This window comes from Stegodyphus dumicola, chromosome X1 (assembly GCF_044657685.1).
Source record: "Stegodyphus dumicola isolate Sdum_Otavi_A_Nest chromosome X1, ASM4465768v1".
In the NCBI taxonomy this organism is placed as follows: Eukaryota; Metazoa; Arthropoda; class Arachnida; order Araneae; family Eresidae; genus Stegodyphus; species Stegodyphus dumicola.
This window is the reverse complement of record NC_140780.1, coordinates 94,914,968-94,941,991: the sequence shown is the minus strand read 5'-3', so window position 1 is coordinate 94,941,991 and position 27,024 is coordinate 94,914,968. Positions and strand designations below refer to the sequence as shown.

At 31.7% G+C, this 27,024-nt stretch overlaps 1 protein-coding gene across 1 annotated transcript in view; it reads left to right on the top strand.

The window, feature by feature from the left end:
• LOC118186832 (TGF-beta receptor type-1-like) overlaps nucleotides 1-27,024 on the top strand; it is a 95,464-nt gene that overhangs the window by 19,856 nt on the left and 48,584 nt on the right. The window contains exons 3-5 of the mRNA XM_085807509.1: nucleotides 13,052-13,215; nucleotides 13,466-13,708; nucleotides 25,820-26,050. Coding sequence (XP_085663635.1) covers nucleotides 13,052-13,215; nucleotides 13,466-13,708; nucleotides 25,820-26,050 — 638 coding nt within the window. The remainder of the gene's footprint in view (nucleotides 1-13,051; nucleotides 13,216-13,465; nucleotides 13,709-25,819; nucleotides 26,051-27,024) is intronic.

The window sequence follows — 27,024 nt, the reverse complement described above, 5'->3', positions numbered from 1 at the left end:
CCAATTATTGCAGAATTTTTATCTTTGCTCCATCATCTGATAGATAAAGAAATAATGTTTTAATTAAAATTTTCTGCTGTTACCGATGGTTGCAAAATGTCCCAGCAGTAGAAAGAGCCATTGAAATATGGGATGACTTGCTACTATACGTTAAAAAAGTTGAAATGGGGCAGTTTAAAAAAATTCATTGAAATCCTTCTCAAATATTTTGGAGGCAACTAAGGATAAAACATTTCTTATAAAATTAAATTCTTTTCTCTCTCTGTCGAAAATATTATTGCCTTTCCTTGAATATTATCAAAGCAATAAACCACTTATTCCCTTTTTTGCTGAAGATATCTGAAAACTTGTAAATAATTACTTTTAGCACTTTAAAATTTTGAAACTAGAATATTCAAAAATAACTAAAGCAGAAAATCTGGTACTATTCGGTTTCGAGGGCCGTAAAAAATCACCAAACTATTGTTGATGCCAATGCTGCCAAAAATAATTGCAGCAACTCTAATAATTGCGGCAAGAAAGGAAGTGTAACAGTAAATAACTATTTAAGATTGATGTTTTAATTTAAATGAAAGGTTAATTTCATATAATACTTTTTTATTATTATAATTTATATGAAAAAGGCTAAACATGACTGAATGGAAGCATAAGAGTAAATAACTATTTCAGATCATTATTATAATTTATATAAAAATTGCTAAACATAACTGAATGGATGCCTGCATCGCTATTTCACTACCGACTTATCGCTAAAGCATAATTTCATCTCGTTGGTTGTTCAAAAGTAATTTTTTATAATGAATGATGCTTTTCTTTTGAAAATATTCTCGGTAAAGTACAGAATCGCTCACTTATTTGTTTGCCGCTTTTTACAAGGGTAAAAACAATTAGATTTTTGTCAATTTTCTTTTTACTTTTTAAGTGAAAATAGGTCGATGTGTACATAAAGTCAAGGGTTGTGCGCAGTGCCATTTTTGTGCAATTCTAGGATTTTTTTAAAGTCAAAATAGGTCGATGTGCACATGGATACCAAGTATTTGCAATTCTTAAAAATGCGTCAAGCAGTGGGTGATTCTGCACTTTACCCAAAATTCTATTGCGGACTTTTCATCATGGGCAATTCCCAAATTGTGAAATCCATAGGATATCAAAAAAGGATTTAAAATCAAAAAATAATTTAAAAATTAAACTAGTATTTCAATGGCGTCTTAAGAAATATAGAACTATTTAAACTTGCACAATCTGAAATCAGCACGTATGCTAGATTTGGCGCGCTGTTAAATGGGTGCATTTGCTAGATTTGGCGCTTTTGCACGTACATTTTTGCTGCAATTTTTTTTACGGCCCTCGAAAACGAATAGTACCGAAAATCTTTATAGATTTAATTTTAATGATCCAAATTGTTATAATGATGAAAGTAAAGTTGATTTGGGATTCATTGCTGAGCAGTTAATGAATGATAAATGCCGCAAGAAGGACATTTCACAAGCTGCAAGTTTTGCATTGAAACAAGGTCAACAATGTGTCTTAACAATGGTACAACACTTTATGGCTAAATGTCCAATAAATTATTCTCTTATTCGAAATGCATCTTGTATAGACCCACAGTTGATGGCTAAAAGTCCAGAAAAAACCCAGAACAAAATGAAAATAGTTCTAACCGTATTAACGCGGAATAAACATGTTTTATAAGATAATTGTGATGAAATTCTGCTGCAGTTTGGAGAGATTCTCGACAAAGTAGTTAAGACAAATTTACATGAATTTTCTACTTTTGATTCTCAAAATCTTTCTCTTGACACAGTTCTCACTTCTTATTTTCATGATTTTCACTATTCTAAAGTATGGAAAATAGTGAAAATGATTCTTATCTTGTCACATGGACAGGCCTTTGTGGAAAGGGGCTTCTCTGTAAATAAAGCAGTTGAAATTGAAAATTTTAGTGACTCATCATACATTTCTCAATGCACAGTATTTGATTACATAAAATTTTCGGGAGGTATTCTTAATATCAAAATTAATAAAGAAATAAGATCAGCAGCAGCTTCGATAGATGCTTTTAGCAGATGAAGCCGAGACCAGCAGGAACATTGATTTGTTTATCAAAACAAATGAACTTAGAAGAATAGTTAAAGAAAAGGAAATAGACATAAATAAATTAGACGTTAAAATATCTGAAAAAATTTCAGATTTTAAAAAAGCATAAATGTTTTGTATCTTTTATTGCATAGTTTATTATTCTAGTATCTTTCAAAAAACCAAAGAAATAAATTGTGTGTTTACAAACCTGTTATTTTAATCTGCAAAATATCCTTACATTGCAATTATAATAGTAGTTGACTGTGTTTAAATAAATATCAAATAACTTAAATAATAATCATGTAAATCTCTAAAATATCTGTGGCTGTTATTAGTGTGAAATACAATTATACAAGTTTTTCAAGAAATTATGTCCTTAATTTAATGTTATCTACTTCATAACTTGTAGGTAGTTAGTTTAATTTTCAAAATTGTTTTATGTTAAGTATTAAATTGAATTTAATAATAGTGCATAATACACACTTCTGTTAGTTTCTTAAATGGATATTTGCTTTATTCTATTCGTGTTTTTTTTTTTTTTCTTTTTCTTTTTTTTCCCTGATAGGTCCTTAATTTTTTCTTTAATGGTCCTTAAAAGTCCTTAACCTTTTAACTGTCATGCCCGAGATTTCTCGGGCACAGCACTGGTGTTCGAAAATGTCACGCCCGAGTATTTCTCGGGGTAATTTTTTTTTTTTAGTGCATCGTATTGTCATACCCGATTATATATCGGGAGATGTTTATTTCGGCTACGTTTGGTTTTTCCAATAAAAAAATTTGACAATTTGTGTACCCAAATCATCAAAATAACTTGACAGTTAAAGGGTTAATTTTCATGTAAGGAAATGTGTACGAACCCTGGAATATGGGCATGTGGAAGTCCTGATTTGAATTTGAAATATGTTTTATTATTGATTTCATATTTTTTAACACTACAATGAATTTTTGATTAAGCCCTTAACTGCCGTGGTCGTATATATTATGCCTTGTTCAGCCGATTCGTTAACTGCCATGAACATATATATATATATATATATATATATATATATGGGCTATATATATATATATATATATATATATATATATATGGGCTTAATCAAAAATTCATTGTAGTGTTAAAAAATATGAAATCAATAATAAAACATATTTCAAATTCAAATCAGGACTTCCACATGCCCATATTCCAGGGTTCGTACACATTTCCTTACATGAAAATTAACCCTTTAACTGTCAAGTTATTTTGATGATTTGGGTACACAAATTGTCAAATTTTTTTATTGGAAAAACCAAACGTAGCCGAAATAAACATCGACGAAACGAAAATGACAGTATTTTGGAAAAGCGTATATATATATATATATATATATATATACGCTTTTCCAAAATACTGTCATTTTCGTTGCCTTGCTACCCATAAAATTATTTACAAAGCTTTGGAATGCAACACCACAATGACCAAAGTATGCGAAGGACGATACTATTTCAGAGAAGAGTGAGGAGAAATTGGAGAGAGTGGTGTGTCTAAAACGGTGAAAGTAATGACTGCGTGGTATTGGCTGGCGTTGTTTGAGTAAAACGTAATGTTTTTTTATTATGTGTCCTTAGTTTTCGCTTACTTTTTGTAGCAGGTTCCAGGAATAAAGAAAGATATAACGGATGTTTCAAACCCATTTATCTTTTTTGAATTATTTTTTGATGAACTGCTCGTGCTTCATACTGTTACTGAAACTAACCGTTTTGAAGACAAGTATATGAACCAACACCTTGCAAACGAAAAATCAAGAACAAAATCGTGGCATTCAACCAGTTCAAAAGAAATATATGTTTTTTAGGCATACTGATTTCACAAGGTATAACACTGAAACCTGATATTACACTTTACTGGTCTAAAAATAAACTGATCCAAACTCTATTTTAGGGATCTTTTTTATTATAAAAACATAATATTTTTAATACTTACATCTTGTTATTATACTTTTACTCAAAACATTAAATTTTGTGCATTCATTTTTTTCTTTTATTTATTTTGTGAAAGTAAACAGGATTTAGAAAGTAAAACTTGCACTTATTTTTCCCCTAATACATCGCATTAACTATGCATGCCTATGTGAAAAATCGTGGCACTGGGAAAATGAATCTTGAACGTTTTCCGCGGCAGCTAAGGGGTTAAAAAGCTAAACGATTTCAAAGTGAGCACTGGCAACACTGTACGAAAAAAAAAAACATTTTTATCACCAGCGTGCGAGACTCTGTATCGAAAATTCTAAAGATATGCCCATTTAAAAATTATTTTGCGATGTTGCTGTTGAACTGAATTTTTATAGTTTGAGTATGTAGCACAGGATTTTAATAAATAAAGGTAACACACAAAACATTAAGAAAACACCCCTTTGGACGTAATTTAAAATCTGAAACCTTTCACATTTTTATTTATTTATTTTTATTGTTTTTGAATGCATGTTGTTGGCGAATGGTCCAGTAGTTGTGTAGAATAAAGAAGAATGATCTATGCTTTTTTTTTTTTTTTAATTGCATCGAATTCTCTAAAATAGTAGCATTCTTAGACTGAATGTTGTCTAAACAGTTGCAATGATATTTTAACTTTATTAGCATACCAAATACAGTTTCTTTTTAAATTAAATAACTTTGTCAGCGGTCTGAAGCACCTTTTCGAATCATAAGATGATTTTTAATAAAATTTGTAATAGTCCAATTTTTATAAATATTCAGAATTACTGAAATAATAAAAGCTAACCTTTTTATAATTTCTTTATCAAAGTATTGCATCTTTGGTCGGCAAGACCTGATTAATAAAATCTGGGAAAGGATCTAAAATTCATATGTCTAAGCAGTAAAAAAAAGATTTTCTCTCTATAGAAAAATGTCATATATGTTGGTAAAGATTTTGCAAGAGATTAATATTTTAGCCCAAACATGATTTTTTAAATTTAATCTCTTGCATTGGAGATGGTTTTTCAAGTATTTTACCATATTTTTATTTTCACATATGCAGAATTTTTATATTTTTTTATTGATCGTTGTATTTTTAATTTTCATAGCATAAATTAAAGAAATACACAACAACTGCAGCCATAAACAGATGAATTAAGATAAATTTGTTTTGACATGTTATACGAAAGAATAAATATTAAATGATTTTGCATTTATGTTCCATGACAGTAATTAGAAAAGAATAACTGTAGATGTTTAAAAAACCTGTACTTATAATCTTCTGTATTTCTAAAGAAAAGTACAAAATGGTTTAGAATAGCAGATGGCTTAGAGATCATTCAGTAATATCATCGTAAGTACATTCTATTCGCATTTCGGAAGAACTACAGCAGTTCTGATTTGTCACAAAAGAGTAATTACACAGATGGGGACTGCTGTACTTAAAGAACGGAAAAACAAGCTTTGAAACATACACATACAAAAGTCGTACCTTTTCTCAACAGATAAGATAATTTGAGCACATGCTTTCAATCTGTTGTTTCCTTCTAACAAAGCGTTCTTGTGCCGCTAGCAAGTTCATAGCAAAGTCGTGTAATAGTCTCTTGTTTTAAATATGCTGCTGTGTTCGAACTTAAATTAAAAGATAAGCATTTAAAAATTTTAATGCTGCTTTTTTTTTTATTCAAAAATTCAATATTTGTTAAAAAATTAAACACATAAATAAACTTGCATAGCAGATCAAAATTATGTTGCTGTGGAAATGTTCCATCCGCAGTTATTTCTTGTAGTTCAGCATAACTAAATAAACCCATTTCGAAATGTGAATGATATTGCATTCATTATTTTTAATTTGAAACAATATCTGATTGTTATTACTGGTTAAAATGGCGTAAAATAAACTGACACATTATATGAAAATTTTTAAAAATAACAATTTGATTCACTTTCTTTTACGGAATTTCTGACGAGTTCTTTCAGAATATTTTAAAGCTACATAATACAGTACGAAGTCCGTAATCTGGACTCGTTGGGACTTTGGCGATTCCGGATTATAGATCATCAATTTAAATCTAGTAAGTTGGCATGCAGAAATTATACAATTAAAAATATGAAACCATAATTTATGAAATCAAGAGCAATTATGATCTAAAGGCTATCAAAATTTACAAAAAAAAAAAACATAATATTTTATTTGTTTACTTTATTAAACATTTCTTTCAATGTAAGCTGTTTAAGTTGCTTCGTTTTTTGTGCTAATACTTTCTCTTTGATTCTATAAACAGACATAATTTCTTGTTCAGTTACAAAGTTCCACTGGTCAAGTCCTGTAATTGCTGTGTCGAGAATACTGACTAACTTGTCAGTTGAAATTTTTTCGTTTTCAATAACCTCTCTGACACTTTTTTCACTATTGGAAGCGGTACATCAAAACATGCTTTCGCTTTGAAGATCCTTTGGCAGCTGCAGAATTGGAAACTCTTTTTGACATAATGGAAAGTTCAAATTTAAGTTTTATAAAATTGCTCTTAACAGTCTGCAAAAAGTAATAAGCCGGATCCAATTAGAAGATTAAGAAACAGCGCAATCTGCAACTTTTAGCCTAGCTTATACTGTCCGTTATACATTTAACGCACATGCGTAAAGCATACAAAGGGAAAAAAATGTGTCTTTGAGGTCTGGATTATAGATTGTTCCGGATAATGGACGTCCGGATTATGGACTTTGTACCGTAGAAAATGTGTCTGCATTTGTTCTTTTTAGTTAGTAATTTTAATTGGGGCTCTTATGTAAGAAGGCTCTTTATTGTTGCTTTTGTGTTACAGTACTTATTTTATTGTATAATGCAAATTTTGCTCAATTGGTTAATATTATAATGCATAGAGGAACTTGAAAAAGAACAAAAGTAATTTCCACCATTATAATATGTCCTTAAATGGTTTCCAATGAAAACATAGCTAACTAAGTAGTATATTACATTATATTAATTTACTAATCAAATAGCAAAAACATTTCAAATTCTAAATCCATCTTTTACTAAGTACTTTTTGCAAATTAATAAAAATTCCAATACCTTTGTTGTTTAAATTAAAGATAAATAAAAATGTTGGTTTTTCATGAAATCCTAATTTTATGTTATTTCATAAAATTGGGAAGTGCAAAATAAAAATCCTGGTGAAATACATATACTTATGAATGAACACAGCACGCAAACATTTCTACACAGCATGAGCGCAAATAATATTTTAAACAGCTTAAAATGGGTCCATGTTATAAGTATTTAATTTGTGATAAACAACGAAAGTTAAAAAACATTTTCCAATCTTACAAGATAAAATGAAGTTATTTCTCAGATAGTTTCACAAATAAACTTACAAAGTAAAAAACACTTTTATTTTTAATTTGCAATATGGGTAGATGCTTTATTGAAGAATTTGCATTAATATCATTCTGGTTTTCATTTTTTCCAAGATTGCCATTATTTTCCACTGATGAGCAATTTGCTAGTTATTAGCCCAATGTAGAGTCCTCCTTCTGTTTTCTTATAAAATCGCCTTTGTAAATTTAGAGTCTCTAGTTAATTAAGCAAAACTTTTATCCCCTAAATGGGAAAATAGCTTCCTTAAGGAAATCTGCCTTGCATTTAGGGATATTTTCAAAAACACACATGCTGCTAATGGGTAAAATGCATAACAAAGGTGTTTTACTCCGTATTCGGATAGGAAAAAATTCTCAAAAATAATATTTTGCTCCTAGAAATACTTTCCAAAAACTGGAATAAATCAGAGTGCAGAATGCCACCTAAAACAAATTAGCTTGAGTAATTATATCAAAAAAATTATTTATGAATGAGAAATAATAAACAAAATTTCTTTCTTATTTTTTTATATAATGAATACGCTAGTTTCCCACAGAATGTCCTCTACGAAGGCATCCTTCTTCATAGGCAGGTAGCCCTCGTAGCTTCGCATTATTTAAATAACTCAATCGATCATGATTTTGATCCTGCTGAGGGTATTTTGAGTTTATCTGTTTCATGGCTTTAAGCACCTAATGAATTCTACATATTAGTATTATCATCAATGATTGGAAAAACCTCCTGAGATATATGTAGAATGCCATGCCTAATGAATTCTACATATTAGCATTATCATCAGTTGATTGGAAAAACCTCCTGAGATATATGTAGAATGCCATGTGCTTAAAGCCATGAAACAGATAAACTCAAAATACCCTCAGCAGGATCAAAATCATGATCGATTCAGTTATTTAAATACTGCAAAGCTATGAGGGCTATCTGCCTGTGAGGAAGGATGCCTTCGTAGAGGACATTCTGTGGGAAACTAGCATATTACACAGGAGGAAAAATAAATAATTATAAATTTCTTTATTTCATTGCATAAAAAAATAAGAAATTTTGTTTATTATTTCTCATTCATAAATAATTATTTTGATATAATTATTCAAGCTAATTTGTTTTAGGTGGCATTCGGTACTTCAATTTATCCCAGTTTTGGGAAAGTATTTCTAGGAGCAAAATATTGTGTGCATTTTATTCTCCTTCGAAAAAAATTTCAACACTTCAAATGTATTTGTTGCCTATTTTTATGTCATACTTTCTCTGTGTATGTATACCATACTTCCTCGGAACGATATATGTATATAGACGACTGTCGTACTTTTACGTCGCATCACATCTTTCAAGAAGCTCGTTTGCTTTAACTGTAAATGATGAACCGTGGAGGATTCTGTTAGGAAATCTGCCTCACATTTGTACTCCACATGGAGAAATCCACACAAATTCTTATGCTGCCAGGCATATGCCATGATTCTGGTCCAGGTCGAAAGGTCAAATTCTTTGAGTTTATCCATTCAGCCATCAGAAGGCCCAGTTTTATAAAAAATTACTTGAATCGGGTCATTGAGAATTTAATAATTTGCTGTTACATAGTATGTGTTAAATAACGTACATATTGCATAGATTTAAAATTCTAACATATTATAGCGGTAATATCTCTGAACACTAGTACTTGAAGCCGGTGTCTAGTTCTGGGGGACAGGCTGACTCTATGGATATTTTCCTGGTTTTCCTTACGTGTTAACGTCAATGCCAGCCAGTTTTCCTTGGGCAGTTCTCCACTAAGGGCATCCCTTCATTGGACAGATAACACTTACTTGCTTTGCCATAATCAAATAAATAAAACTAAACCTTTTGCCATCTTTTAAAGAAAGTTTCACATGCAACATCTGTAACAGCAATGAGATAATTTTACTTGATCGCATATTTCACATTGATATATTTTACCCATTCCAGTATTCAAGAGGATAATTATAACACTATTTTGGTTGATCATAGAAGAGTTAGAAATGGATTATACAGTAGATGGAAGTAGATGATAGAAATTGATCTTTACACAGGTTTGGTTTATTTAATTATAGCAAAGTACACTAGGGCTATCTGCTTAAGGGGAGGGATGCCTTCGTGGAGGACTTTCTAAGGGGAACTGGCTCGTATACACGTTACACATGGGGAAAACCACAAAAACGCCCATGCAGCCAGCCCGTTTGCGCAGATCTTTACTTAGAGCTTGTACAATTGTTACATTGTGGTTGAACTGACTGCTTATAGTGTATACAGGTAGATAACATGCATTTAAGCATATAAAATTTATAAGTAAAAATATTACTTTAGAATGAATATTACACAAGTATTTTTCAGAAAAACTATTTAAAAGAGAAATATTGTGTGATATTCATTCTAAAACAATATTTTCCTCCTTAAACTGTCTTTCTGAAAACCATAACTTGTTTTATATGTAATATTTTATAAAAGGATTTAAAGAAAATTTAATCAATTATTCTTTAATTTTCCTTTAAAAGAAAGTGTATTTAGTGTGTTTCTTCTCAAGGTATGCTATTTAGATTATTTCTTATCTTCCTTTTAGAATACTTACAAACAAATAAAGCTCGTATATTTGAGATCATTTGATGCCTAAACCATATATTTATTTATTTGCAAGCATTTTTAAAAATCTGATGTGAACACTGCATAATTTCCTTGTACACCTAACAGAGTAATCACAATTTTGCTGCACTTCATTTAAACTTATTTCATTTGAAAATGAGATATGATCTTCCAATTCAAAGCGCCCTTTAGCACTGCTGATTGCAATATAAAAGGGAGTTGCACAACTAGATATTATAGCTGTCCCAAATAAGAAGGTTTCAACATTCTATGGCTAATCGTTTTTGAGTTACGCGAAATACATACATACATACGTACGTACAAACATCACAGCGAAACTCGTCCTAACTCCCAAATATAAAATTCCAGCATTTTATGAAGAACCGTTTTCAAAGTTATGTGACATGCATGAGTATTGACGTCACAACGAAACGAGTCAAAATAGATATTTCCTATGAAATCTGAAAATTTAAATTTTTTACGATTGTAATACTTTCTCTACTTCGCGCAAGGAGTTAAAAATAGTAGGGTCATTCATATATGTGAAGCTACTTTGTATTCGGGCCAATACATTATTTCATTTAATTAAGAATGTAGCCTTGGCGTGCAGCATATAACATTACTTGTTCGCTGATAGAACTTTTATAAGAATTCTTTGCTAAGGGGGATTCAGTGAACAAGTTCAGCCAGCAGATATCTTAAATTGCCAATGAACACATTTGCCAGCAGATATCGATATTGTTATTCACCTGACTCAATTATCTTAATTATTAATAATAAAAATTGTTACCCAAAATAATTTCTTAAATTGTTATCGAAAACGATATCATAAATAACTTAACTATTAATAAATTTACAATGCAATATAAAGAATTATTTAAGCCTGATAGTTTAATCTGAAATAAACTTAAAATATTTGAAAATTAAAACATTATATTAAAATAACTTGCGCATAATATATATTTGAAAAACTGGAATACAATAGAAAGAAGTTTTTACATATTTCCTTTGACTATGTATATTTAAAATTATTTCCATGGAAAATGTCCGTAAAAAATGCAAGATTAATTTTTCACCAGTATCAAAGCAATTTGTTAAATAAACTCAAAATTTAAAATATATTACGTAGTTTCTATTAATGATGCATATTGACTATATTTCTGTATTCGGCACATATCCTGATTAAGCTATGAGTAATATATAGCGTACATGTTAGTATCAAAACTATACAATAGCCAAAATATAATTTTGCAGCTGCGCGTATTCCGAAGATACCATATGGAGAAAAACTAATTTCACTCCCTTATTTCAAGGGAGGGGAGAATTACCTTAATGATTTTCACATGTTGGGGCACTCGCTTTTCAAGTAATTTGAGTCAAAATACTAGCCGGTTTTGCAAAAGACCAATCGAGTATACATGATTATTTTTAATGCGGTTTTCGGAAAAAGCCTTGCTGCTCAGAGGCTTAAAATAACTTGATGACTCATTATAAAAAAATTTGACTGTTACAAAAAGCGGCCAAGACATTTAATTTCAAAATTTGCTGTACAGTACAAAGTCCGTAATCCGGACGTCCATTATCCGGAATGATCTATAATCCAGACCTCAAAGCCACAAACTTATACATGCTCATTTGATGCGCTCATCCGCTACACATGCGCGTAAAGCCAGTAAAGCGTTTACCCATGCGTGCTTCCGATAGTGAAGAAAGTGACAGAGAAAAAACGAAATTGAACGTTATTAAAAACGAAAAAATTTCGATTCACAAGTTAGTCGGTATTCTCGACACAGCAATTACAGGACTTAAACAGTAATAGAATTAAAGAGAAAGTATTAGCACAAAAAATGAAGTAACTTAACAACTTACATTGAAAGAAATGTTTAATAAAGTAAACAAATAATTATTAATCTTTTTTTTTTTTTTTTTTTTTTTTTGTAAATTTTGATACCCTTTAAATAATAATTGCTCTTTGTTTCATAAATTACGGTTTAATATTTTTAATTGTATAATTTCTGCATGCTATCTTACCAGATTTAAATTGATGATCTATAATCTGGAAAAACCCCTAATCCGGAATCGCCAAAGTCTTGAGAAGTCCGGATTACGGACTTTGTACTGTTTTTGATATTTTTAATTGTACTTCATAGTAAATATGTGTTCATTAGACATATTTATCTTTAAACTGTATTCTTTTCATCTTAATATGGCAATTTTTTTGTAATGTTCATAACGCATGCACATCAGGAAATGCCCACATTCAAATACACAAAAGTTTGACTTGTTACCTGCTTAATTTCTAACTCGAGTTTGATTGAGAGCATCTTGGGAGACAGATTCATAGAGTCTTATCTCTTCCTCAACTCTCCCAATGAGAATGTTTTGATTAATGACTTTGAGTTTTCCTATTCAGCAGCAAAAATATTGTTTTTTATAAACTTTCAAAGCTTGGAGTATAAACCTAGTGAATAACCAGTAGTCTTCAGTTATGTCATACTGATTGAGGTGGCATATAGTAAAAAAGAATTTATATATATATATTTTCAAATTTAATCAAGTTCATATTCTTTAGCCTTAAATAAATAAATATTGTGTTCTGGAAATTATTAAAGGACAAAATATTTTGTTTTTTAATGTGGTAATTCCAATATTTTCTAGAAAGTGCAAAAGTAGTAAGCTAGATGTAATATATACAGCTTATAAATCCAGACTTATATGAATAATTCTTTTGTATAATTTATCTTAGAGCTCATTTTGTGTATAAGATTCTTTATGAGAACTCTATGTTTATAGTTCTAAGTTCGATAATTTTAATTTTCTGAAATTGTTAAGTTAACTGTCACCTAATTATTTTTTATTTTTCTATCCAGAAAAGAATAAATGCTGATGTGCTAGTGAAGGTTTCTCATGTGATAATTTCTGTTTGTGTCATATTTGCTATTCTTTCATGATGCAAATACTGTTGTTATAACAAGAGAGCAGATTTTAATTTACATAATTTTTTTACTTTTTCTATTGAATATGTGTAAAATAATTTGTTTTCCCCATTCATTATAGATGCTTTCCAAAAAGGGAACTTCAACCACCGGAGCATCCCATGGTTTGCCAGTATTCAGGGAGCAAGCACTCTATAACACAGTTTGTGATAAAATGCTGTCAAGGATATGATTATTGTAATCGAGATTTATCTCCAACTCTTGCCCCTCGGACAATTGTCATGGGTAATCACACTTTCATTGCTGTAGTTTGCTTCTTTAAATTATGTTATGTATTCATTTCTGTAAATGACTGAAGGAATAATCCCAACCCCCTTTTTTAGATTGAGAAATTTATTTCTTGATTGTGGAATTATTCTTTTTTTGTTTGACTTAGAGTTAATTCTTTTTTTGTTACACTTAGTTTTTTTGTTTCACTTACTTTAAAAAGATTTTTAATCAAGTTTTTTAATTCTATTTTAAACCATGTTTACAGGAAGTGATATGCTGGATAAAGATCCTCGGTTAGGTACACTGGAACTTGCCTTTATTATTGCTGCTCCTATATGTGCTGCTTGCATATTTGCTGTAATAGCCTGGGGGTTATGGCAGTTAAGGCAGAAGCATCGCAGATACCAAGTTGATTGTGAAAACTCATTAGAAAGTTGTGAGCCAATGTTACCTCCTAATCATTCAATCAAGGACATGATTGATATGACTACTTCCGGATCTGGATCAGGTTTTTCTTACCTTATTTTTTTCATGTTTAGCAATATTTCATGACACTGAAGACGTTGTGACAAAGTTTATTTAAAAAATTTGCTGTTACAGCAAAATTTAAGTGATTTGTTATAGTTTATTGTTATTCAGTTTAATTTAAATGTCACAGTTCAGCATAAATATTAATTGAAAATCTGTGCTATAATTAATGCTTAGTGACATAATACTGTTTTATAGTTAATTGTTTTGTATTTCTTACGTATAAGAAAATCGGTTTTTTCACTTCAAAAAATACATTAATTTTTATATTGGAATTTTTTTAATTTCTTGTTTTGCAACTTATTTAAAATATTACATTTGACTAATTTTATATGTTTATGTAATTATGAAAAGACAATTTTATGCAGACTTTGATATCAAAAGTAGCATTAAAATATCTGCAATTAGTCTTTGATTAACCTGACACAGTTGGGACTGAGGTGAAAAACCGGTTGGAGTTTCAAATGGTACTGTCTATCATAGCATCATTCTTGGGGGCTGGTCTGATGTCTAGCCACAGTACATCATGTTTTGTGTTGAGAAAAGTCAGTTTTGTTTCTGTTGCAGGGAAAAAAAAAAAAATTGTTGTAATTGAAGCACAACTTTAGATTGTGTTGCAGAGTTGGGATTTACTGAAGTTAATAGCAGAGATTAGGCATATCCAAACTGTGGTTCATGAGTCACGTCTCTCTGTTTCATTAAATGCGGCTTCCGTTGTGGCAAATAGTTTTCATTTAAAAAATAAAATTGGAATCTAAAGCAGATACAATGTTTTTTTATCTTCAATATGCATATTTGCTAGGGGAATGACAAAATTCAATATCTTTAAAGGAAATACATACTCTTTCATCTCCCTGATAAAGTAGCCTTTTCTCTTCAAGCTTGTCAAGTCTACAAGTAGATAGCCCACTATCACTTTGGTAATAACAGCAGTAAACTCCATCCATGATATAGTTCAGTTTCACTAGTCAGTAGTTTACTCATTTACATAAGAAGGTTAAAAGAACACTCCAAGCAACGATTAATTTAGAAGTCAAACAACGAAAATCAGCATTATATTTGCAAATTTTTCAGGACTAGTTTTAATGATTTTACTGAACCAACTTACTCAGCTACCAAAGTGCAAATGAACAAGGATAAGATAAGAAATGAATGGCTAAGCTACTGACGCCATCTATTGATGAAACAAGAAAACTAAAACATAATTTCATTAAAGACTGAGGGTATAGATGGATTAGAATTAGGGTCGTTAACTAGAACAGAAAGATTTTTTTTATTGTGAAACACCTCCAGAAAATCTAATTTACCAATGGAAGATGTTTTTATGGATAATTTTGGCTGCAGAAACATGGAAATTGTGATTTTCGGACCAACAGTGTTGGGAAACAAAGGATTTCTGAGTTTCCTTTTCCCTAACATCTGCCACATGTTCTTTAATGCAAGATTTTAAGACTCTCATAGTTTGACCAATGTAAATTAAACCACATTGGCAAGGAATCGTGTAAATGTCCCAGAAATTCATATCTGGAATGGAGTCCTTAAACTGGGAACTGGGAATTTTAGTGATAGGAGAATAAGACTCAAAGTTTAAATTTCTGTAAAATGCATTCAATTTTATAGCTAACTGATGGAAAGTAAGGAATGGCAACAGAATTCTTATAATCTCCTAAAACAAGAGTGTGTCTTTTGGTATGTTGCGAATTTTTTAACTGCTGTGTTAATAATGTTAGGTGAAAAGCCCCTGTCTATAGCAACCGCATTTAAATAATTTAGTTCTTGATAAAGAGCCAGTTTGGAGGAGCAAACTTGAAGTGCATGGAAAACAAAGGAATAAAATGAAGCAATCTTCTGTTTAGTCAGATGGTGTGATTTGAAGGGTGGTGGAAGGCAAACTGCTGGAGGTTTATGGTAAACAGTATTACTGAAGTTGGATGTGTTACGCATGACCAAATTTTCAAGGAACAGAGGAGAATTACATATCTCAAGTTCAAAAGTGAACTGAATAGGAGGATAAATGATTTCATTATTGAAAGAACTTTATTTAAATCATCTTATTGCCATCAAACAGGGTAAAAGTATTTTTAAAGTAGTGGAACCATACCGGGAGGATTAAAGTTTCAAATAATAATTGATTCATAATAATACATGTAGATATCAGCCAGGATGGGAGTAAGAGGGCTTTCCATGGCTAATCCCTCAGTTTGTTTGTAATACTTATTTTCAAAAACAAAATGCGTTTGTTTCTAACAGAGTTGAGTAAGGGATATTAGCTCATCAATTTCTATGGCGGAGATTGAAACTCATCAAGTCTAGTTTCTAGACATCTTAAAGTGTCCTCCACTGGAACATTGGCGAATAATGATTTACATCAAAAGAAACCATGAGAAAATTTCCAGAAGATATGCTTTTAACTTTTCTAGAAAACTCCATACAGTACAAAGTCTGATATCCCCGGACTCGTCGAGACTTCGGCGATTCCGGATTTGGGATTTTTCCGGATGTTAGATCATCATTTTAAATCTAGTAAGATGGCATGTAGAAATTATAAAATTAAAAATATGAAACCGTGATTTATGAAATAATGAAGCATTTATGATCTAAAGAGTATCAAAATTTACAAAAAAAAAAAAAAAAAAAAAAAAAAAAAAACTTAATATTTATTTGTTTACCTTATTAAACATTTCTTTCTATGTAAGTTGTTTATGTTGCTTCGTTTTTTATGATAATACTTTCACTTTAGTTCCGTAGACAGACATAATCTCTTGTTTAGTTACATTGTTGAAGTCCTGTAACTGCTGTTTCGAGAATTTCGACTAACTTGTCAATTGAAATTTTCTCGTTTTTTACTAACTTCTCTGTTTATTTCTTCACTATCGCTATTTTCTGGATCTAGAACCATACTACAAATTTTAATATTCATTAATTGATTGATGATTGAGAAGCATTGTCATCACAATGAAAAACTTATTTTATATCATCTTCATTTATTACCGCTTCTCCACATTTCTTTACAAAATCTGTTAATTGGAAAAATTTCACCTTTGTTTTGCGATATCCGAAAAACCTATAAAATTAGCGCCTATCATCATCAAATTTAGCTATCCTTCACTATACATATTTGGCTATGCATCATTAGCTTGGCGACTTACGACAAGTTGTTCCGCTAAATTTTATCTTGCTTCTATCGCTTTCTGAGACAACTAAGCCAGAATTCTATTAGTTAAGTTATTCATTATACTTATTTCTATTTCTTGCACATGCTTAAGGCTTATCAGAATTCTGAATAAATAAATTCCCACATATTCTTAAGCGTTATTAAGGGCCGGCGCTAGATATCTTATCACCTGATGCCTCTGTGGGTCCTAAATTCTGTGATTCAATGCAGCCATACGAGCCCTGGCACTGGTTCTGGGTTTATGTGAATAACAAATCAGTTATTCTTAATTCAAATACCCCTAAATGTAATCTTTAGGTCTATCAGTATCATTAACAAAATCTATTTTTAGGATATGGAAAGGAATTTTTGATAAATTTTTCCTCGTCAACACTTTTTAGTGTATTTAACTTAAATCTGTAATCATCGCCAAGCGTAATGTCAACATAAAAGGTTACCATACTCCTTTATTACTAACATAAAAAAATTGTTTTGGCATCGCTACATGAGTCATTACTCAAGTTGTCATGTTTTGATAAACATGTGGTGATGAAAGGAAAGTATAATAAATAATGATTAGCCATGCTGGCATCAGATCAATGATGTATCTATGTGAAATGTTTCGGTTTGAGATGTGTGTCAAGCAGGGATGCAGCAACAGAGCCAATAATGGACGTCCGGATTTCGGACTTTGTACTGTATAATTTTTTATGGTGTAAATGTTATTATCTTATAGAGTTGAAAATGTAGAAATTAAATATTTAGCCAACAGGTACGAGGCAGTGCCTAAATTTGGCACAGTTGGGCGGAAAGCAATACCACTTTTATGAATGTTGGGAAGAGCATATAATCTGGCATAATTCGCAACAGATGTGACTAGTGATTGTTTTAAGTTGGTCGAAAGGATTTGTGAAGATTTGATCGCAGTTTTTATTTTTGAGATGTCTGAAGGTGAAGGGTCTTTAGGGACTGGATTATAAGATCCTTCGTTTAAGAGTTTAGTGACACCATCAATGTAAGTGTTCTTGTCCATGATGATTATCTGGCTGGCCTTTGAAAGGATAATGTCTGGGTTAGACTGAATTTCACGCATTGTAGCTCTTTCCCTCACGTTTAGATTTGGTTTCAAAGGCTTATTATTGAATTTTGCATTATGGATAGTGAGATGCCTAATCATTTCTTTCTGCTGTATGTGAAACTTTACTGAATTTAAAAGCTTTTTCGATAAGAGCCAAAATCCCTGAAATTCAGGGGCTTTAGTTTTGTAAGAAGTTAAAATTATATTTCAGAATTCTGTCTTGTTCTTCTGATAAACTAACACTAGAAATATTAACTATTGGCTTAATATTTACAATGGGAAGAGTTTTTGAACTACTTAAATTGGAAGACTGAAAGGTTTTGGAGCTTTAGTGGAAGGGTATTTTTCTGATGATTAGCTATATTCTCAGTTCTGTACCAGGACTTTTGTTCAGTGGCAGTGAATTTAGGATAAGAATGAACGATGGATTGATTTATGGAACTCGCTAATTCTTATCCAAAATTCACTGCCACTGAAGAAAATTCCTGGTCCAGAACTCAGAATATAGTTAACCGTCATAAAAATACCCATGCATTTAAATTTCAAAACCTTCTTTAACAGTCTTCCAATTTAAGTTATAAACCTTTGTTGGTTTGCCTTCCTCCACATTTCAAATAATGTCATCCGACTAAACAGAAGATAGCTTCATTTTATTCCTTTGTTTTCCATGCACTTCAAGTTTGCTCCTCCAAACTGGCTCTTGATCAAGAATTAAATTATTTAAATGCAGTTGCTATAGACAAGGGATTTTCACCTAACATTATTAACAAAGCAGTTAAAAAATTCTTAACATACCAAAAGGAACACTCTTGTTTTAGGAGATTATAAGAATTCTTTTGCCATTCCTTTCATTCTATCAGTTAGCTATAAAACTGCCCCTATTTTATAGAAATTTAACTTTTGGTTCGTTTATTCTGCTATCAGTGAAAGTCCCAGCTCCATACTTATGGACCTTCTTATGTATACAAATTTCTGGGATATTTACAGGATTCCTTCCCAGTGGGGTTTAATTTACATTGGTCCAAACTACAAGAGTCTTAAAATTTTGCATCAAAGAATATGAGGTATATGTTAAGGAAAAAGAAACACAGAAGTCCTCTGTTGCCCAGTACTGTTAGTCTGAAAATCACAATTTCCATTTTTCTGCAGCCCTGTTTATTCAAAAAACATCTTCCATTGGTGAATTAGATTTTCTGAAGGCGTTTCACATTCAAACCATCTTTCTGTTCTAGTTAACAACACTAATTCCAATCCATTTTTACCCTCAGCCTTTAAGGAAATTATGTTTTAGTTTTCTTGTTTCATCAATAGATGGCACCATCCATTCTTATCACCATATGTATCTCATTCATTTGCACTTTGGGAGCTGAGGAAGATGTTTCGGTAAAACCATCAAAACTAGTCCTGCCAAATTTGCAGATATGCTGATTTTTATTGTTTGACTTAAATTAATGATTACATTTCTTGCATCTTACCAACAATTTAGCATGAGTTCTATATTTTTTGCAAGTGTTTTATAATATGATCATGGTTATTTGAACTGTAGCAGTAGTGGCTATGAACTTTTAATAAGATAAAAAAAAGAATGCATAGTTCTGAAAACTGCCTGCCTTGATCTAAGAAAGTAGTCTTCAAGACTAGTGCTGGATAGCACAGATTTTCATTGCAGAAGTTTAACAATGATATTTTATAATTGCATGCAAGAGTACTTTGTGATACAGTGCTCAAATCATTTAAAGGATATCGTAGTTTTGGATGTAAACTGGGAATGGTAGAATTTTATGGAGGAAGTTCTTGGGTATCAAAAACATAAAATTCATATTTTTGTGTATGGCATTAAATAAGAAATTAAATTTCATGATAGAAAATTATTTTTAATGAGGAATATGGTATCCCCATATAGAATGCAGTATTGCACAACTGTGAGACATGGGATCAATGTGGTATAATATTTAATATTGTTGGCAGCACTAAAATTATACTACATTGAATGGCAACAGTCATTGTTAGTTTAAATATTGTTCTTACAATGTAAGCAATTGTTTTATGTGCAATTTTAGTCAATTAAAGCTTCATTTGAGCTTCTCTTATATTTATAAAAATTTAATCGACTAAAATTAATTTATACTTTATTCTTTTGCAAAATGGGAAACCTATTGAAACCAGAAAGATTTGATGTTGACCCTGTCTGTGTTGGAGCGGAATCTAAATGGAATCACTGGAAAAGATCTTTTTCAAATTTTCTCACACAACTGAAGGAGGCAACTGAAAAAAGAAAACTACAGCTGCTATGCAATTTCGTATCTGCAAGTGTTTATCAATATATTAATGATTCAAAATCCTATGATAATGCAATTAATGTTCTGGATTCATTGTACATTGCTAAAAGAAATGAAATATTCGCCCGGCACAGTTTAGCATCCAGATTTCAACAAACTGGTGAGTCTGTAAATGAATATTTACAAATATTAAAACAGTTGGGTAAGGATTGTGAATTTAAGTCTGTTACTGCAGAAGAATATAAACATGAGTATATTAAAGATGCATTCATCCGAGGTTTGAAGAATCCACGCATTCGAGAACGGTTATTAGAAAATGCCAGTATTTCGTTAGAAAAAGCTTATGATCAAGCTAGAGCCTTGGAACTTGCTGAACATCATTCTGCCTCATATTTATTTAATGTCTTCCTCAGCACCGGTAGCTGCTGTTGAACAGTGTGAGAACAAAAATGATGATAGTGAAGAATTGGCAGTAGTTGCTTCTATTCGATCCAGAAAATGTTTCTTTTGTGGCAGAGACCTTCATTTAAAAAGTATTTGCCCAGTTAAGGATGCAATATGTCGAAGTGTGGTAAAAAGGGCCATTAGGTAAAGGTATGCAAATCCAAACTTGTATGCAGTACTACTAATCCACAGTGGCAGTTTATACACTAGCATCAGCTTCAATGCTTCCTCACTGTCTTGAAAGATCAATAACTAAAGTCCTAGTAAATGGAGTTCAGCTGAATGCCCTAATTGATACCGGTAGTTCACTAAGTTTTATAAATCAGTGTTTTGTAAAAAGATGTCAAATTCAAATAAAATCATATTTTGATAGAATAACCATGGCTAACTCTTCTCTAAGCTCAGATATTACAGGCTGTTCTTTAGTTAATATCAAATTGCAAACCCATGTATGCACCAATGTAGAGGTATTAATTATGAAAAACCTCTCTGCAGACTTTCTTATCGGGCATGATTTATTAAAAGATCATTCTTCTGTTGAGATAGAATTTCAAGGTGACAGACCACCTCTTAGAATTTGTTCATTAGCAACTGCTCTTGTAGCACCTGTGTCATTGTTCTCTAATTTAACTCCTGATTGTAGACCTATTGTTACAAAGTCAAGACGCCAAACTGAAGAAGATAGAACATTCATAGCTACAGAAGTATGTAAACTACTTAAGGTGTAATTGAACCAAGTAATTCTCCTTGGCGTGCACAAGCTTTTGTTGTGAAAGGAGAACATCATAGACCCAGAATGGTAATAGATTATTCACAGACTATAAACAAATTCACAATGCTTGATGCTTACCCTCTTCCCAAAATTGAAGAGTTGATTTCACAAGTATTAAAATATAAAATATTTAGTACAATTGATCTCGGAAGTGCTTATCATCAGGTTCCTATCAAAGAATCAGATAAACACTGGTAAACTCTATCAATTTCTACGTGTTCCATTTGGTGTAACAAATGGAGTTGCTTCTTTCCAAAGAACAGTTGATGAAATAATTTCAAATGAAGAATTATCAGGAACCTTTCCCTACCTTGATGATGTAATTATATGTGGCAAGAATGAAGCTGAGCATAATAATAACTTGGAGGGGATTATGGCTGCTGCTAAGAAGTATAAGCTAACCCCGAATGAGGAAAAATGCACATTTTCCACAAAATCTGTAAAAGTGTTAGGCTACTATATAGCTAATAATATAATAGAACCTGATCCTGATAGACTGAAACCGCTAATGGATTTACCAATTCCTAAAGATGTAGGATCTCTACAGAGAGCACTGGGAATGTTTGCTCACTATTGCCTTCGGATTCCCAATTTTTCTGAAAGATTCGTCCTCTTTTGACTAGAGGACCTTTTTCCCTTAGTAAAGTTGCCGAGAAAGCCTTCAGTTCCCTTAAGAGAGATATATCCAAAGCTTCTTTAGCTGCAATTGAGGATAATATACCAGAGTTGAAACTGATGCTTCTGAATTTGCAATAGGAGCAATCCTGAGTCAAGCTGGTCGTCCTATAGCTTTTTTTCTCAAGAACAGAACTCTTCGGAATGAAAACATTCTTCTATTGAAAAAGAAGTATATGCTATTGTTGAAACTTTACGAAACTGGAGACACTATCTAATTGGAAGACACTTCAAAGTTTTTACCGATCAAAGATCTGTGGCATTTATGTTTGATCAACAGCCCTCCAGTAAAATAAAAAATGAGATGTTTGATCAACAGCCCTCCAGTAAAATAAAAAATGAGAAAATTATGCATTGGTGGTTAGAACTTGCTTGTTTTAAATTTGATATTATATATCGCCATGGAAATAAAAATGAAATTGTAGAAAACACTTTATCAAGAATAAATGCAGCTATAAAACCACAAATAGGTCTAAGGGAACTACATTATGAACTTCGTCATCCCGGAATTACTCGAATGTATCACTGGGTAAGATCTAAAAATGTGCTTTTCTCACTAGAAGAAATTTGAACTGTTAATTCATGTGTATCCTGCAGTGAAGTAAAACCTCGTTTCTATAGATCTGAAGGACACTTAAAGCAACTGCACCTTTTGAAAGACTAAATCTAGATTTCAAAGGTCCTTTGCCTACGGCTTCCAGAAACAATTTCCTTCTTACTATTGTGGACGAGTTTTCAAGAATCCCTTTTGCAATACCTTGCCCTGATCTGCTACTGTTATTGCTCACTTGAAAAATATTTTCTCAATTTTTGGGATGCCAGCCTACATACATTCTGATAGAGGATCTTCATTTATGTTTTGTGAATTAAAATGCTTCTTAACTTCACTTGGTATAACAACAAGTCACACAACTGCATATAGTAATCCTCAAGGAAATGGCCAAGTAGAGAGGTATAATGGAATCATATGGAAAACCATCCAGCTGGCATTAAAATCAAAGAACATGGCTATCGAATCTTGGGAAAGCATTCTGCAACCTGTTTTGCATTTGATTCGGTCACTCTTATGTACAGCAACAAATGCCACACCACATGAACGTATGTTCATCCATGCTAGAAGATCGTATAATGGACGTTCTTTACTTACATGGTTAACATAACCCGGAACAGTATTAATGAAAAACCATACATGAGCTAATAAATATGAGCCAATTGTGCAGGTAGTGGAGCTCATTGAGGTTAACCCAGATTACACTTGCGTTAAACTTCCAGATGGTCATGAAACCAATGTTTCAATACGATATTTACCACCCAGAGGAGATACTCTCATACGTGCCCATGATATCAGGTTGGATGAAAAGCAACAACTTTCAGATTCTTTTGATCAACAGAACAAAGGTCTGGCCACTGAAGCTCCTGAACTCGTATCGAAAACTGTAAGAAAATCGACAGAAGAGGATCCCCAAGGCAGTGATTTACCGTGCCGTAGCAGACAAGAGGATTTTGAAAATACTTCAAATGATAACTTGCATCAGAATGAATCCTTGTGTCCAAAAAGGCAGAGACATCAGCCTTCTTATCTGGCAGACTATGTAACTTAATAATCTTTGGGAGGGGTGAATGTAGTATAATATTTAATATTGTTGGCAGCACTAAAATTATACTACATTGAATGGCAACAGTCATTTTTAGTTTAAATATTGTTCTTACAATGTAACAATTGTTTTATGTGCAATTTTATTCGATTAAAGCTTCATTTGAGCTTCTATTATATTTATAACAATCAATAACATCATTAAGAAGGAATTCAGGTATTCAGTTCTGTTCCTTTTTGGGAAAGGCAGTTTCAGGTGTGGACTGTTTGTGTGGATCATCATTGGCATGTATGCCCTTTTTGTAGAAGAAACATGCTGGATGAAGTTCATGTCTTAGAAAAGTTCTTACGAGTTCATTTGGATGTCAGCATTGCCAAACACAAATCTGCTGACCATCCAAGCGTAATATGGTCTGCAGTTATCATCCATGAAAATGATAGTTGCTTTGAACTGTTTATAAATGTTTAGTTATAAACAGTTTATCTATAAATAAATAGATAAATGTAATATCTATAGATAAAATAGTTTATCTATAGATAAACTGTTTATAACTGAATGTCTAGGTAACTTTCGAAGTGAAAAATATGAAACTGCTGCAACGGAAGATGTCAGTATCACTGCTGCGGGTTTTATTCCTGAGTGAATGAGATCAGTTGCATGCTGCTTTTCATGAATTTCCTTATGTTTAATAGCGAAAATATTCTTACTCATCAGAAAGTAAGTGCCAACATATAAATTATTAAATGACCAATTAAAATCTTAGCTTTAAATTTTACTTCATTGTTGTAAAAAAAAAAAAAAAAAAAGCACAATATGTTCAGCAAGAGTCACTTGAATAGTAGTATATTTTTCATAGAGTTATTAAAAAATGTATTGCATAAATACAGTGAAACTTCAGTTCATGACTTTAATTTGTTCCTGAAGGCTGTTTTTCAAATGAAATGTTGTAAACCAAAACTATTTTCTCCATAGGAATTAATGTTTAAATTCATTAATTCATTTCTGCGTGTATTTAAACTTTACGACGTTACTTTGTCCGCAGGTTCATTACCACAAATTAGAACCAAATATGAATGGACATAACCTAAAATGTTTATAACAAAGAACAGAAAACATTAAGCACGAAACAAAAAAGATAAAACACAATATTAAGCAAATAAAATAGACAAAACCGTAATTTAATTTTACTGTACCAGTACAAAGGAGAGTGACTAGCATAAGTGAAAAATGCAGTGGAAGTTTGTTGTTTGGTTGTGAAAAAATTGGTTCTATGTGATTTGTTGTTGCCTGCATTTTAAAATGTTTCTAAAGTGAGATATTGGCACTGTCACTGAAAATGCTTTTGTTACTGCTTTACCATGGTGATGCTGTCACATGAAAACTTTGCTTCTTGTCCTATTTTGCATAATTTTCAGAGGTCAGACTATTAAGATAATTTTTTCCCTGCTCTTGTTCAGAAAACATTTCGTCTGCAATCACCTTTTAGTGTTGCTTCTAAGGTTGTTTTTTCTTGTTAAGATAATTTTTTGTGGCCCTCTAGTAACTTCTCCATATCTTCATTATTATGGTTTTGTCGAAAGACACACACACGAAAAGTGTCTACGCATTTTGCAATCCAGTCTGGCCATAATTTCCTCTAAGCTGAATTTTATGGTCCTTTAGGTCGTTTGCTGCTAGGCATTGTTAATCAGCTGTAAGCAATGAAAAATATTAAAGTGATGCTTCCTAAAATCCCTGAGTATTAATTATGTGGCAGAGATTGCCTCAAAACACCTTTGAAAGTCATATGTTACTGACTTAAGTATCAGTAACTCAAGACACCATCCATCGTCCAGAGCATATTCAGATAGTTTGTGAAGTGAAGTGAAATGATGTAATCGTGATTCAAACTTCCACTGCAGGACTGTATTTTCTCAAATTTAATGCACGTCTTATCCCCCACATGAATGTTGTGAAAAGAGGTATATTAGAATTGAAGAAATTTACTATATTCTAAATATTTGATGTAATGCTGAATTAATAATTCATAGTTCTATAACTGACTGTTTCATATTTGTATGATATCTAAACTGGTTTCTTTACTAAATTTTCTAGGCCTTCCATTGCTAGTTCAAAGGAGCATTGCAAGACAAATTCAGTTAGTGGAAATCATTGGCAAGGGCCGTTTTGGAGAAGTTTGGAGGGGCCGTTGGAGAGGCCAACCTGTCGCTGTAAAAATATTTTCTTCAAGAGATGAGCGCTCCTGGTTTAGAGAAGTTGAAATATATCAGACTGTTATGTTACGACACAGCAATATTTTAGGATTTATAGCTGCTGATAATAAAGGTAATTTATTAATATCTGCATGTTTTGGGGAACTTCCTGATTACCTTAACCACAACTGAAAAGTTAATGAAAAAGTGTTTATAAGGCAAAGAAATATTTCGGTGAAATAGTTTTGTGGCAATTTCTGATGTTGCTATAAAGTATGTGCATTGTACATATTTGTTTTGACCAGTGTGCAATATAGAAGTTGTATGGAGCCAAGTTTATGCAATTCTCTAGTCTTTTTAAGTAGAAAAGGTTTGGTGTACACATGGCACCAAAAAAAAAAAAAAAAAAAAAAAAAAAAAAACAGTGGCACCAAAAAAAAAAATTTGAAAGATGTGACTTTTTTTATTATGAATCTTTCTTGCATTTTAAATTTTGTTGATTGCTGTTGTATGAACTAGTGCACCAACATTTTTAAAATGGATGTTGCCTTTTATACATTAATTTGTTATTTTTATACATTAGTTAGGAATTTATTTTCCACAGAAAAAAGTTACAAAACGCACCACCAGGGAGGAAATGGCACCGTATGCAATATTGCTAAATGATATAAGATATGAAGACATTGGTTTAAAATGTGTTTAACCGTTTCTGAAACATGTTACAAAACATGTTCAATGTGGCATCCACCAGTTTCCAAAAGCAAGTTGAATCATATTACTGCATTCTCAACAGCATATCAGGAGGAAAGTTACAGACATGCTGCTGTATAACATCGTTCATTTCCACCAAATTGTTTAGATTAGGGGTGTGGGCTGCTGTTGGCCCACTGAAGGTAGGTATTTTGATGGTCCCACATTTGAATTTGAAGAATTTTAAAGAAATTTTGATTTCGAGAAAAATTGCCTTGTAAGCTTTTTGTTGTTAAAAAAAACTTTTTTTTCTCTTATTCTTGATATTTAAAACATTTTATTGGCATGCCTGATATTTGAGATAACGTTTTCTGAAAATAATGAGTTTTTCAAAAATTTCACTGTTTCGTACGTAAT